The sequence below is a fragment of the Rhinolophus ferrumequinum genome, chromosome 22 (genome assembly GCF_004115265.2).
Source record: "Rhinolophus ferrumequinum isolate MPI-CBG mRhiFer1 chromosome 22, mRhiFer1_v1.p, whole genome shotgun sequence".
Classification (NCBI taxonomy): Eukaryota; Metazoa; Chordata; class Mammalia; order Chiroptera; family Rhinolophidae; genus Rhinolophus; species Rhinolophus ferrumequinum.
In genome coordinates this window covers 31,636,088-31,648,405 of record NC_046305.1, presented here as the reverse complement: position 1 = coordinate 31,648,405, position 12,318 = coordinate 31,636,088, and the positions used below count along the sequence as shown (strand labels likewise).

Here is a 12,318-nt window from a genome sequence, read left to right as displayed (position 1 = left end):
TCAAGCGTACCAATATTCGCATTATAGGAGTACCAGAAGGAGAAGAAAGAGAGCAAGGAATTAAAAACCTATTTGAAGAAATAATGACGGAAAAATTCCCTAAACTGGCAAAGGAAATAGGTATTCGAGCCCAGGAAGCATAAAGAGTCCCAAACAAGATGAACCCAAAGAGTCCAATACCAAGACACATCATAATTAAAAGGTTCAAGACAAAGAGAGAATCTCAAAAGCAACAAGAGAAAAGCAGTTAGTTACCTACAAGAGAGCTCCCATAAAAACATGAGCTAATTTCTCAACAGAAACTTTGCAGGACAGAAGGGATTGGGAAGAAATATTCAAAATGAGAGTGAGGTTACAAAAATGGTGGAATGAGGAGTGCTTCTTGAAATTTCCCTGGAAGTTACAACAAATTGAACAGCTATGATTCAACAGTGATTCCCTGAGCAACACACAAGCACATCTAAGAGACCCATGCATCAAATCACCTGAAGGTGGACAAATCAGACAAACAGCGGAGGAGGGAAAGGGAAAGTGCAGAAACACAGACCCTAGGATGCAGAAGGGAGCTCACTGTGGTCCCTGGAGAGGAAAGATTCAGGCTGCAGGTACCCGCCCTGTGGCCCACAGACCTGAGGGATCAGCATATAATACGGCTGAACCCAGAGCTTGTGGCAGAGACCTTGGAGTAAAGACTGAATAAAGAAGGCTGAGAACAGTATTTTAAGCCCCCATTGCCAGGCAGAAAACAGAAAACAAAGACAAGGAGCCTGGCCGACAAAACCCCCTCCTTACACCGGCCCCCAGAGATCACCCCACCCCCTTGCTCCCAGTGTTAGAAGCAGGTTCTAGAAGAAATGGTAGCAGTGCCAGATTAAAGAACAAAATATCTACAGCCCTAAAACTGGACAGATGCTCCTGCAGCCACAGACTCAAAGCGCAACTACTTCCAATGAAAGAGAAAGAACTGTAGGGGAAAGGCAGCTATGGGCTGGTAGTTGCCATTACTCAGAGCCACAAACACCAGCAGCTTTTCGTAGCTCACCCTTCCCCCATCTTTCTGGGCGGATCACTCTGGGGGCAACCAGAGCTGTGGAGACACATAGACTCTGAATTGGGCTGCAGGAGCAGCACTGGGATTTCAGAAGCTCAGAACTCTATCACCCTCCACATCCTCCCATGGAGGCAGTGCCCTGAGACCCCACCATCTCTTCACAGAGGAGAAGCCCCCCATTCAGGGAAACCCCAATCGTGTGAGAAGCCAGAATAGTGCAAGAGAAAATATAACGCTATAGCATGAAAGAAAATAAAAGGCTGCAGCAGGAGAGAAAATAAGACATTCCAGCAACACCTACAGGAAAGAAAAAGAAAGACCTCTTCATATCAACCTGCTACAGAACCCACTACTGTAGATGCCCAAGAAGAGAAATAATAATTCATTAATTGCCATGAATAACCAAGGTAACAAGGCAGCTCAGAAAGAAAATGAAAACTCTCCAGAAAATTAACTTAAAGACATGGAAATATGTGACTTAAATGACAGAGAATTCAAGGTTGCAGTTCTGAAAAAATTCAACAAGATTCAAGAAAACACAGACAGGCAGGTTAATGAACTCAGAAACACAATCAAAGAACAAAATGAACATTTTACCAAAGAGACTTAAATTTTAAACAAGACCCAAATATAAATTCTGGAGATGAAGAACTCAATAAAAGAAAGAAAGAATGAAAACGAAGCTGAGGTAATAAAGCTGACCAGACGGAAGAAAGAATTCCGGAAGATAGAAATCTGGAAATGACACAGATGGAACAAGATAGAGACTTGAGAGTTACAAAAATTGAAAGAACTCTACAAGAACTTTCTGACTCCACCAGAAAGAGCAACATAAGAATAATGGGTATACCAGAAGGAGAAGAGAGGAAGAAGGGAACAGAGAGTATATTCAAACAGTCAACGAGAACTTCCCAAACCTGTGGGGGAAAACTGGATCCTCCAATCTAAGAAGCAAACAGAATACCTAATTACCTCACTCCCAACGGGCCTTCTCCAAGGGACATTATATTGAAGCTGTCGAGAATTAATGACAAAGAAAGAATCCTCAAGGCAGCCAGGGAAAAGAAGATTGGGTAACCTAAAAAGGAAAGCCCATTAGAGTATCACCAGATTTTTTCAGCAGAAACTCTACAAGCCAGGAGGGAGTGCAATCAAATATTCAAACTATTTTTGAAAGAGAGAAATGAGCCAAGAATAACATACCCAGCAAATACATTCTTTAGATATGAAGGAGGAATAAAGATCTTTCCAGACATACAGAAGCTGAGGGAATTTTCTAACACATGACATGCATTACAAATATACTGAAGAAGGCTATTTGACCAGAAACAAAAAATCGTAAGAATACAAAACCATGAGTAGTATTATGAACAGACAAACAGAAGCAGGAATGGCAACCACTGCACAAAATAGAGCACTATACACTTAAACAAAACATAAAGGGTAAAGAAGAAAAAAAAATTTAAAAAGAAAAGGAAAAAGAAGAAAAAGACAACTTGCTACTGCAACTCAGAAATCAACTCACAGCATAACTAGGGATAACTTGTGACTACAAAAACATAAAAGGGGCGAGAGTAAAGATCTGAACCTCCAAAGGGGAATGTGGCAAAGAAGCCTGCTGAAGAAAAAGGACTACTGTATATATGAAACTTTCTTTTACATAAACTTAATGGTAACCACTCAAAAAAAAAAATCCAGAACTGAAATATATAACATAAAAAAGAAGACATAGAGGAAAGAATCATAGAATACCACCACACTGAAATAACAGACAGCAACAAAAAGGCAAAGAAACAATGCAGACACCGAGCCACCAGAAAACAAAAGATAGGATGGTAGGAAATCCTCATATATCAATAATTACCCTAAATGTAAATGGACTGAACTCACCAACAAAACGGCACAGAGGAGCAGACTAGATCAAAAACAAAACCCATCCATATGCTGTCTCCAGCATCTCAGCTACAAGAACAAATACAGACTCAAAATGAATGGGTAGAAATTGATACTCTAAGTAAATAGTATCCAGAGAAAATCAGGTATAGTCATACTTGTATCAGATGAAACAGACTTCAGGATAAAAAAAGGTAACAACAGGCAAAGATGGACATTACATAATGATAAAGGGGACAATACAACAAGAAGACATAACACTCATCAATATGTATGCCCCCAATCAGGGAGCATAGAGATATAAAACAACTATTAACAGAACTAAAGGGAGAAATAGACCAAAACACAATTATAGTAGGGGACCTAAATACATCACCGACAGCTATGGATAGATCATCCATACAAAAAATAAGGAAGGAAATATCAGCCCTAAATGACACCTTAGACCAAATGGATGAAATTGATATTTATAGAGCCCTTCATCCTAGAACATCGGACTATACATTCTTTTCTAGTGTACACAGAACATTCTTAAGGATAGACCATATATTAGGACATAAAACTAGCCTCAGCAAATTACAAAAGACTTAAAATCATACCAAGCATATTCTCTGATCAGAAGGCTTTGAAATTAGGTATCAACTGCAATAAGAACGCAGGAAAAACAACAAATATGTGGAGATGAAACAACATGCTATTAAAGAACAAGTTGGTCAAAGAAGAAATAACAGGAGAGATCAAATGATACATAGAAACAAATGACAATGAAAATACATCTTGTCAGAAATTATTGGGATGCAGTGAAAGCAATAATAAGAAGGAAGTTTACATCATTATAGGCCTATCTCAACAAACAAGAAAAATCCCAGATAAACAACCTAACATTACACCTTAAAGAACTAGAAAAAGAAGAACAAATGAAACCCAAAGTCAGCAGAAGGAAGGAAATAATAAAAATCAGAGTAGAACTAAATGAAATAGAGAACAAAAAGACAACAGAAAAAAATTAATGCAACCAAGAACTGATTCTTTGAAAAGATTTTAAAAATTGACAAACCATTGGCTAGACTCACTAAGATAAAAAGAGAAAAGACACACATAAATCAGAAATGAAAGAGGAGAAGTTACCACCAGACTACAGAAACACAAAGGATCATTCAAGAATACTATGAAGGATTATATGCCACCAAATTCAACAACCTAGAAGAAATGGACAAGTTCTTAGAGACATATAGCTTTCCTAGGATGATGAACCACGAAGAACTGGAAAATCTAAGTAGACCCATCAACAGTAAGGAAATTGATCAGTAATCCGAAACCTTCCCAAAAGCAAAAGTCCGGGACCAGATGGCTTCACTAGTGAACTCCACCAAATATTCAACGAGGATCTAACACCTGTCCTCCTTAAACCTTCCAAAACATTGAAGAAGAGGCAATACTTCCTAACTCATTTTATGAGGTCAACATTACCCTGATACCAAAACCTGGTATGGATAACACACAAAAAAGAAAATTACAGACCAGTATCTCTGATGAATACAGATGCAAAAATCCTAAACAAAATTCAAGCAAATCGACTACAACAATGCATTAAAAAGATTATATGTCATGATCAAGTAGGGTTCATCCCAGGGGCACAAAAATGGTTCTATATATACAAGTCGATCAATGTGATACACCACATAAACAAACTAAGAGATAAAAATCATATGATTATATCAATAGAGACAAAAAGCATTTGACAAGATACAACACCCATTTATGATTAAAACACTTAATAAAATCAGTATAGAAGGAAAATACCTCAACATAATAAAGGCTATATATGACAAACCCTCAGCTACTATCATAATTAAAATTGAAAAATAATGAAGCCTTTTGTTCTACATTCAGAAACAAGACAGAGCTGCCACCTATCATCACTGTTATTCAACATAGTACTGGAAATCCTAGCCACTTTTACAGATGACATGATTCTTTATATAGAAAACACTAAAGACTCTACCAAAAAGCTACTAGAAACAATAAACAAATACAGTAAAGTTGCCAGCTACAAAATCAATGTACAAGAATCCATTGTATTCCAATATACTAACAATGAGATCTCAGAAATTAAACAAAAAAAATACCTTTTGCAACTGCAACAAAAAAAATAAAATATCTAGTAATAAACTTAACAAAGGATGTGAAGGACCTATACACTTAAAACTAACACAATTTTAAAAGAAACTGAAGAAGAAACAAAAAAATGGAGAGACATACCATGTTCGTGGATTAGAAGAATCAACATTGTTAAAACGGCCATATTACCCAAAGCAATATACAGATTTAACGCAATCCCCATAAAATCCCAATGGCATGGGATCACAAAAGACCCCAAATAGCCAAAGCAATCCTAAAATAAAAGAACAAGGCTGGGGGTATCACACACCTTGACTTCAGTTTGTACTACATAGCAACAATAATCAAAACAGCATGATATTGGCAGTAAAACAGACACGTAGACCAATGGAATAGAATTGAAAATGCAGAAATAAACCCACATAAACATGGACAGATAATTTTAAACAAAGGAGCCAAACACACACAATGGAGAAAAAAAAAAGTCTCTTCAATAAATGGTGCTGGGAATATTGGAAAGCCACATCGTGCAAAAGAATGAAACTAGACTGCTATCTGTCCCCATGTACCAAAATTAACTCAAAATGGATCAAAGTCCTAAACATAAGGCCTGAAACAATAAACTACATAGAAGAAAGCTTAGGTACTAAACTAATGGACCTTGGGTTCAAAGAGGATTTCATGAATTCAACCTCAAAGGCAAGAGAAGTAAAAGCTAAAATAAATGAATGAGATTATATCAAACTAAAAAACTTCTGCACAGCAAAAGAAACCATCGACAAAACAAAGAGGCAACTAAGCAAATGGGAGAAGATATTTGCAAACAATGCCTCCGATAAGGGGCTAATATCCAAAATATACAAGGAACTCACACAACTGAACAACAAAACGACAAACAATCCAATTAAAAAATGCTCAAAGGACATGAACAGAAACTGCTCCCAACAAGACATACAAACAGCCAACAAATACATGAAAAAATATTCAACTTCACAAGGTATTAGGGAAATGCAAATCAAAACCACAATGAGATATCACCTCACACCTGTTAGAATCATCAACAAGACAAATAATAACAAGTGTTGGAGAGGCTTGGAGAAAAAAGAACCCTCACACACTTTTGGTGGGAATGTAAAGTGGTACAGTAGCTATGGAAAACAGTATGGCGGTTCCTCAAAATATTAAGAATAGAATTACCATAAGACGCAGCAATCCCTCTCCTGGATATCTATCCAGAAAATCTGAAAACATTTATCTGTAAAGATATTCAAAATATCAAGAATAGATTTCAAATTCTATTCTTAATTAGATATTCAAATAAAGATATTCAAAATATTAAGAATAGAATTACCAAAGACCCAGCAATCCCTCTCCTAGGTATCTATCCAGAAAATCTGAAAACATTTATCTGTAAAGATATATGTACTCCGATGTTCATTCCAGCATTATTTATGGTGGCCAAGACATGGAAACAACCAAAGTGTCCTTCGATAGATGATTGGATAAAGAAGATGTGGTATATATACACAATGGAATACTACTCTGCCATAAGATGAAATACTGCCATTTGCAACAATATGGATGCATCTTGAGATTATTATGCTAAGTGAAATAAGTCAGACAGCAAAAGTCGAGAACCACATGACTTCACTCATATGTGGCATACAAAACTGAAGGAAACAAAGGAACAAGACAAATAAAGACACAAAAACTCATACACATTTAGCAGTTACCAGAGGGTTAAAGGGGGAGAGGGGATGGTAGATGAGGGTAAAGGGGATCCAATATATGGCGATGAAGGAGAACTGACTCTGGGTGGTGAACACATAATGCAATATATAGATAATGTATTATAGAATTGTACACTTGAAACCTACGTAGTTTTGTTGACTATTGTCACCCCAATAAATTTTAATTAAAAAAAAAATATTTAAAGTGATGAAAAGCAAAAACCTACAACCAAGAATACCCAGCAAAGCTATCATTTAGAATCAAAGGACAGATAAAGAGCTTCCCAGACAAGAAAAAGCTAAAGGAGTTCATCACCACCAAACCAATATTACAAGGAATCTTAGGCGAATTGTTTTAAGACGGAAAAAAAAAAAAGAAAAGGAAAATCAAAACTATGAATAACAAAATGGCAATAACTACATACTTATCAACAATTACTTTCAATGTAAATGGATTAAATGTTCCAATCAAAAGATAGGGGAGCTGAATGGATAAAAGAAAAAAAACGACCCTTACATACTGTGTTTCCCCGAAAATAAAACCTAGTCAGACAATCAGCTCTAATGCATCTTTTGGAGTAAAAATTAATATAAGACCCGGTATTATACTACATATTATATTATATTAGCCGTGGTCTTACATTATAGTAAAATAAGACCAGGTCTTATATTAATTTTTGCTTCAAAAGACGTATTAGAGCTGATTGTCCGGCTAGGTCTTATTTTTGGGAAACAGGGTACTGCCTACAAGAGACTCACAGAGTCTCTGTGTGTGAAAGACACACAGAGGCTGAAAATAAAGGGATTGGAAAAAGATATTTCAAGAAATTGGAAACAAACAAACAAAAATGCTGTGTTAAGAATACTTATACTAGACAAAATAGACTTTAAAACAAAGACTTTAAAACAAGAAACAAAGAAGTACCTAGTACTCCCACTCTGGGTATTTATCTGAACAAACCCAAAATGCTACTTCGAGGGGACATGCTCATCCATAAGTTCATTGCAGCATTATTTATATAAACCAAGATATGAAGGCAACCTGGGTGTCCCTGAATGGATGAATGGATAAAGAAGTGGTACACATATACAATGGAATATTAGTCAGCCATAAAAAATAACAAAATCTTGTCATCTGTGATAATATATATGGACCTACAGGGTATTGTGCTGAGTGTAGTAAGTCAGACAGTGAAAGATAAATGTCATATGATTTCACTTGTAAGTGGAAACTAAAGAACAAAGTAAACAAATAAACGAAACAGAAACAAACTCATAGATACAGAGAACATTTTGCCAGGTGGGAGGGATAAGGGTTGGGTGAAAGGGGAAGTGATTAAGAAGAACAAATTGGTTGTTACACAGTAGTCATGGGGATGTAGGGTACAGCATAAGGAATACAATCAGTAATATTGTAATAACCATGTATGGTGTCAGATGGGTACTAGATCTATGGGGTGATAAATGGGAGGGGGATTAGGTGCAGGGTGAAAAAGGTAAAGGGATTAAGAAATACAAACTGGTAGTTATAAAATAGTCATGGGGATGTAAACTACAGGGAATATAACCAATAATATGACAATAACTATGTATAGTGCCAGATAGGTACTAGTCAGGCGGATCACTTCCTAAATTACATAAATGTCTAACCACTAATTCTGTACACCTGAAACTAATATAATATTGAATGTCAACAGTAATTGAAAAATTTTTAAAGGGGGAAAAAATAAAGAATAAGAGGTTCAAAGTTCTAGATATAAAACAAGTAAGTCTTGGGGATGTAATATACAGCATAGAAAATATAGTCAATATTGTGACAGCATGGTGCAGTGTCAGATGGTTGCTAGACTTATCATTATGATTACTTCTTAGCACAGGGAGTATAAGGAATAACATGGTAATAACTATGTATAGTGCCAGGTGGGTACTGCTGAATAACTATGCTGTGCACCTGAAACTAATATAGTATTGCATGTTAGCTATATTTTAATAAAAATCTTTTTTAAAAAAGGTGCTTTGGAAACTACAGTCTCTGTAACAACTAATCGACTCTGCCTTTGCAGTATAAAAGCATTCATGGTAAACAAGTGAACATGGCGGTGCACCAATAAAGCTTTATTTATGAAAAAAGGCAGAGAGTTTGGCCCTCGAACCTTAGTTTTCTGACACACACACCCACCCACACACTCTGTCCAAAAGAATTTTCTGCAACAATGAAGGTTCTAGAAATGTGCCACATGGGGCTATGAAGCACTTAAATGCTACAAGTAAGACTGAAAAACAATTTTTAATTGATCTAATTAAATTCAGTGTAAGTAGTCACATGTGGCTTGTGGCTACTCTACTGGGCAGTACAGGATTAGAGGCTGGTACAGTAGTTTGGGCAAGAGATGATGAACAAGGGCACTAACAGTAGAGTTGGACAGGAGGAGGTACAGGCAAGAAATATTTAAGAGGCGATATGGTAAGATGTGGTGATGACCAAATACAGGTGAGGGAGAACAGTCAAAGATGATTCCATCTGTCGAGCAGGCATAAGTGAGAGAACAGCTGAGCCACATGCTAAACAAGGGAATACAGAGGGAAATATGGTGCATTCTATTTTAGACATATTGAATTTGATGTGCCACCTGGGAGGAGAAAATAAAGAAGCAGGTAATATTAAATATGCTCTTTTTATAAAGTAACTTGCAGTATAGGGCTGTTAAATAATTTATCCAAGGTCAGAGCAAGGAAGTGGCAAGGTAGAATTGCAACTCGAGTCTATCTGATTCTAAAATTCATGCAAAGTCCAAACCAAATGAGCAAACAGGTAAGAGATGAAACCATGAAAGTAGAGCTTGCTCAGAGAAAAGCATAGAGTAGATCAGTGTGACCAGAAGAGAGCCCTGGGGAACACCAGCCTTTGTGGAACTGCTTCTTACAAAGAAGACAGAGAGGATGGTCAGAGAAATACAAGAACCAGGTGAGTGCAGGGTCATGAAAGGAAAAGGAGTTAGGTATTAGAAGAGGAGGTGATCAACAGCAGCAAGTCCACAGAGACACAAGAAGACAGGCACCAAAGAGAATTCACTTGTGCCACTAATGAAACATTTCCAGCAAAATGACAGAGGAGGAAACTTAATTTTAATGGGTTAAAGAGCAAAAAAGATAGGACAAAATAAAGAAAGCAAATATAAACCATGCACTTCCAGGGTTTACAGTGCTGTACATGGTGACAATGATTCATATCACATGTTTATTTTTATATAGTAGCTTTAGGATGTGGGGGGAAAACAATTTCCCCAGACTAAAAATAAATGGCACAAGTTTAAAGTAATTAATGATATCAGTAACCTACCGCTGATTCACAAAGGGGCTGGAAAATTCTGCGAGCAAGCGGAAATTCCCAATGTATCCCAGCACGCCATCTCTCTGGGTGTTGAACATAAAACACAATATCGGGGATAATGTTCTCATCAAGATTTCCAAATATTGAAAAAACATTCAATAGCTTCTCAGCATAAAATAACAATTAATATCAAAATAGACCAAGTCTGCTAAACTGATTTTTTCTTTACGAGAATTTAGAAATGTCACTAGAATTCTACAATATTTTAAAAGACAAAAGTGTGTTGTACACTTATACTCACTTATGTATATACTGCTCACTTATAAAAACAGATTTCAAGCAATTATGTTATGCTGAACTAAGGAATTCTGCAAGTAGCCATTAGTAATGGCATAGAAACTATGAGAATATACATCAAGAATTATCAGTAATTTAAAAAAAAAAAGAATTATCAGTAATTAACTCTGGACAATCAGACCTAGAAAACGTTATACTTATGAAGCCCTATATTTCTACAAACTCAGAATTTTTTTTACAAACATTCATATTCAGACCAAAAAAATTAATACAAATTAACACACTCATCTTTTCATTCCCCAAACTGTTACAGCATTACAGATTTATCACTGGGTGATGTATTGCTTGACTTTTTAAATAGTTTCCTGTATTTAAATCTCAACTATCTAATTGGATCCCACAGGTTCTATCATATCCTTACCCCTTACCCCCACCTTCTTAGTACAAAACCACTGTGAGCTCACAGAAAGTGTAGGACTAAGCTGCATAATATTGCTTCTGTACATCAACGACTCTCCACCTGTTTAATCTAATACACTCATGACAGTGAGCATCATGTATGGCCATATTTCTATGGGCACAGGTAGGCATTCAATAAGCTTCATGTTATGTCTACTTCTTCATTACCGTATCCTCCACCTACTCAAGAAAACCTACTGAAATATCAATGAGAGAGATGCTATTAAAAGATAGATTTAAGTCTGCTCTAATATTTTTAAATAAATAAATTACAAATTTTGACATTTACTGTTAGTAAATTATGGCAAAACTCACAGCTCACTTCTGGTCAATATGTGGTTTCCACTTCTGCCATCTACAAAAGAGCTTTGCCTAGAATAAAATTCCTACTTGCCATGGCCTCTGCATGACTCTGTGAGGGAAAGCAAAATGGGATTTGTCTGATCCCTTCCAGAGCTTAAAAGAAAATTCTCCTTTTAGCCAGAGATTATGAAAATCTGGATTTTCATACCATGGGAAATTTAATTTCTAACTGTTGAGATGACTAGGATCGGAGATTTAGAAGATATGGGAAAAAGATAACTAAACTTATTATGCATCTACTACTGCTAGCATGGTGTTAAATACTGTCACCACAAATGGTTTGGAGTGGGATGGGCAGCCCCCACCACTAGGCCTGTATAATTGGTATGAGCGAAGTTTTAGATATCCCAAAGGGAACCTTGTGAAACAATGTGACTGTGAAACAATGTGACTTTTTTATAGGTTATTTAGACTGACCCAGAGCCTTAGCATATGTCCATGGGAAACCTTTTCAGAGTACCATCAATCTAGAAATGAGATTTGGGAACAAATCCACCCTACATTTAATAACTATTTGCTTAACTTAATCATTCAAGGTTTTTGACTATTTACTTATGTGACAAGAGCTGAGGTTTGAGCTAACAGGATTGGATTGCCAAATCAGACTCATGGGAAACAGTGATCTTACTTACCTAGTATTAAGCTTTACTAAATGTTACAAGGATAGAGGCTATCAAATAATTCAGAGGAAGCGGAGAGAGGTCTGGGACATCAAGGGTAATTGGCAAGCCAGGTCCTTCCTTTGTTGAACAAGGGGCTCTGGCACAGAAGATATGAAGGCTCTACTAAGTGAGGTTCACAAGCTTCCTCACACAGCATGAGAGGGTAACTTATAACCCCAGAAAGTTCTACAGCCTGCATGACATTCTCCAAGAGCCAAGCCTCAAATATCCTGGGTTCTCCTTACTGTAGGGAATCGTTAGCCAGGGACATCCTAAGGGAATGTCAGAGTTAAGATCACTTCCTCCTAACAAACGCCAGTACTACTGACCCAAAGTCCCGTTGACAAGGAGATTAGACCGGAGTTACTTGCCTTCTTTTCTTCCCCTCCCCTTCTCCCAAAGAAGTGAACG

The 12,318-nt window shown here is 36.8% G+C and overlaps 1 protein-coding gene across 1 annotated transcript in view; it reads right to left on the bottom strand.

Annotated features, from left to right (window-relative positions):
- The window catches only part of TLCD4 (TLC domain containing 4), a 64,916-nt gene that overhangs the window by 20,799 nt on the left and 31,799 nt on the right, over positions 1-12,318 (bottom strand). The window contains 1 exon segment of the mRNA XM_033092317.1: positions 10,136-10,209. Within this exon segment, the coding sequence (XP_032948208.1) occupies positions 10,136-10,209 (74 nt within the window).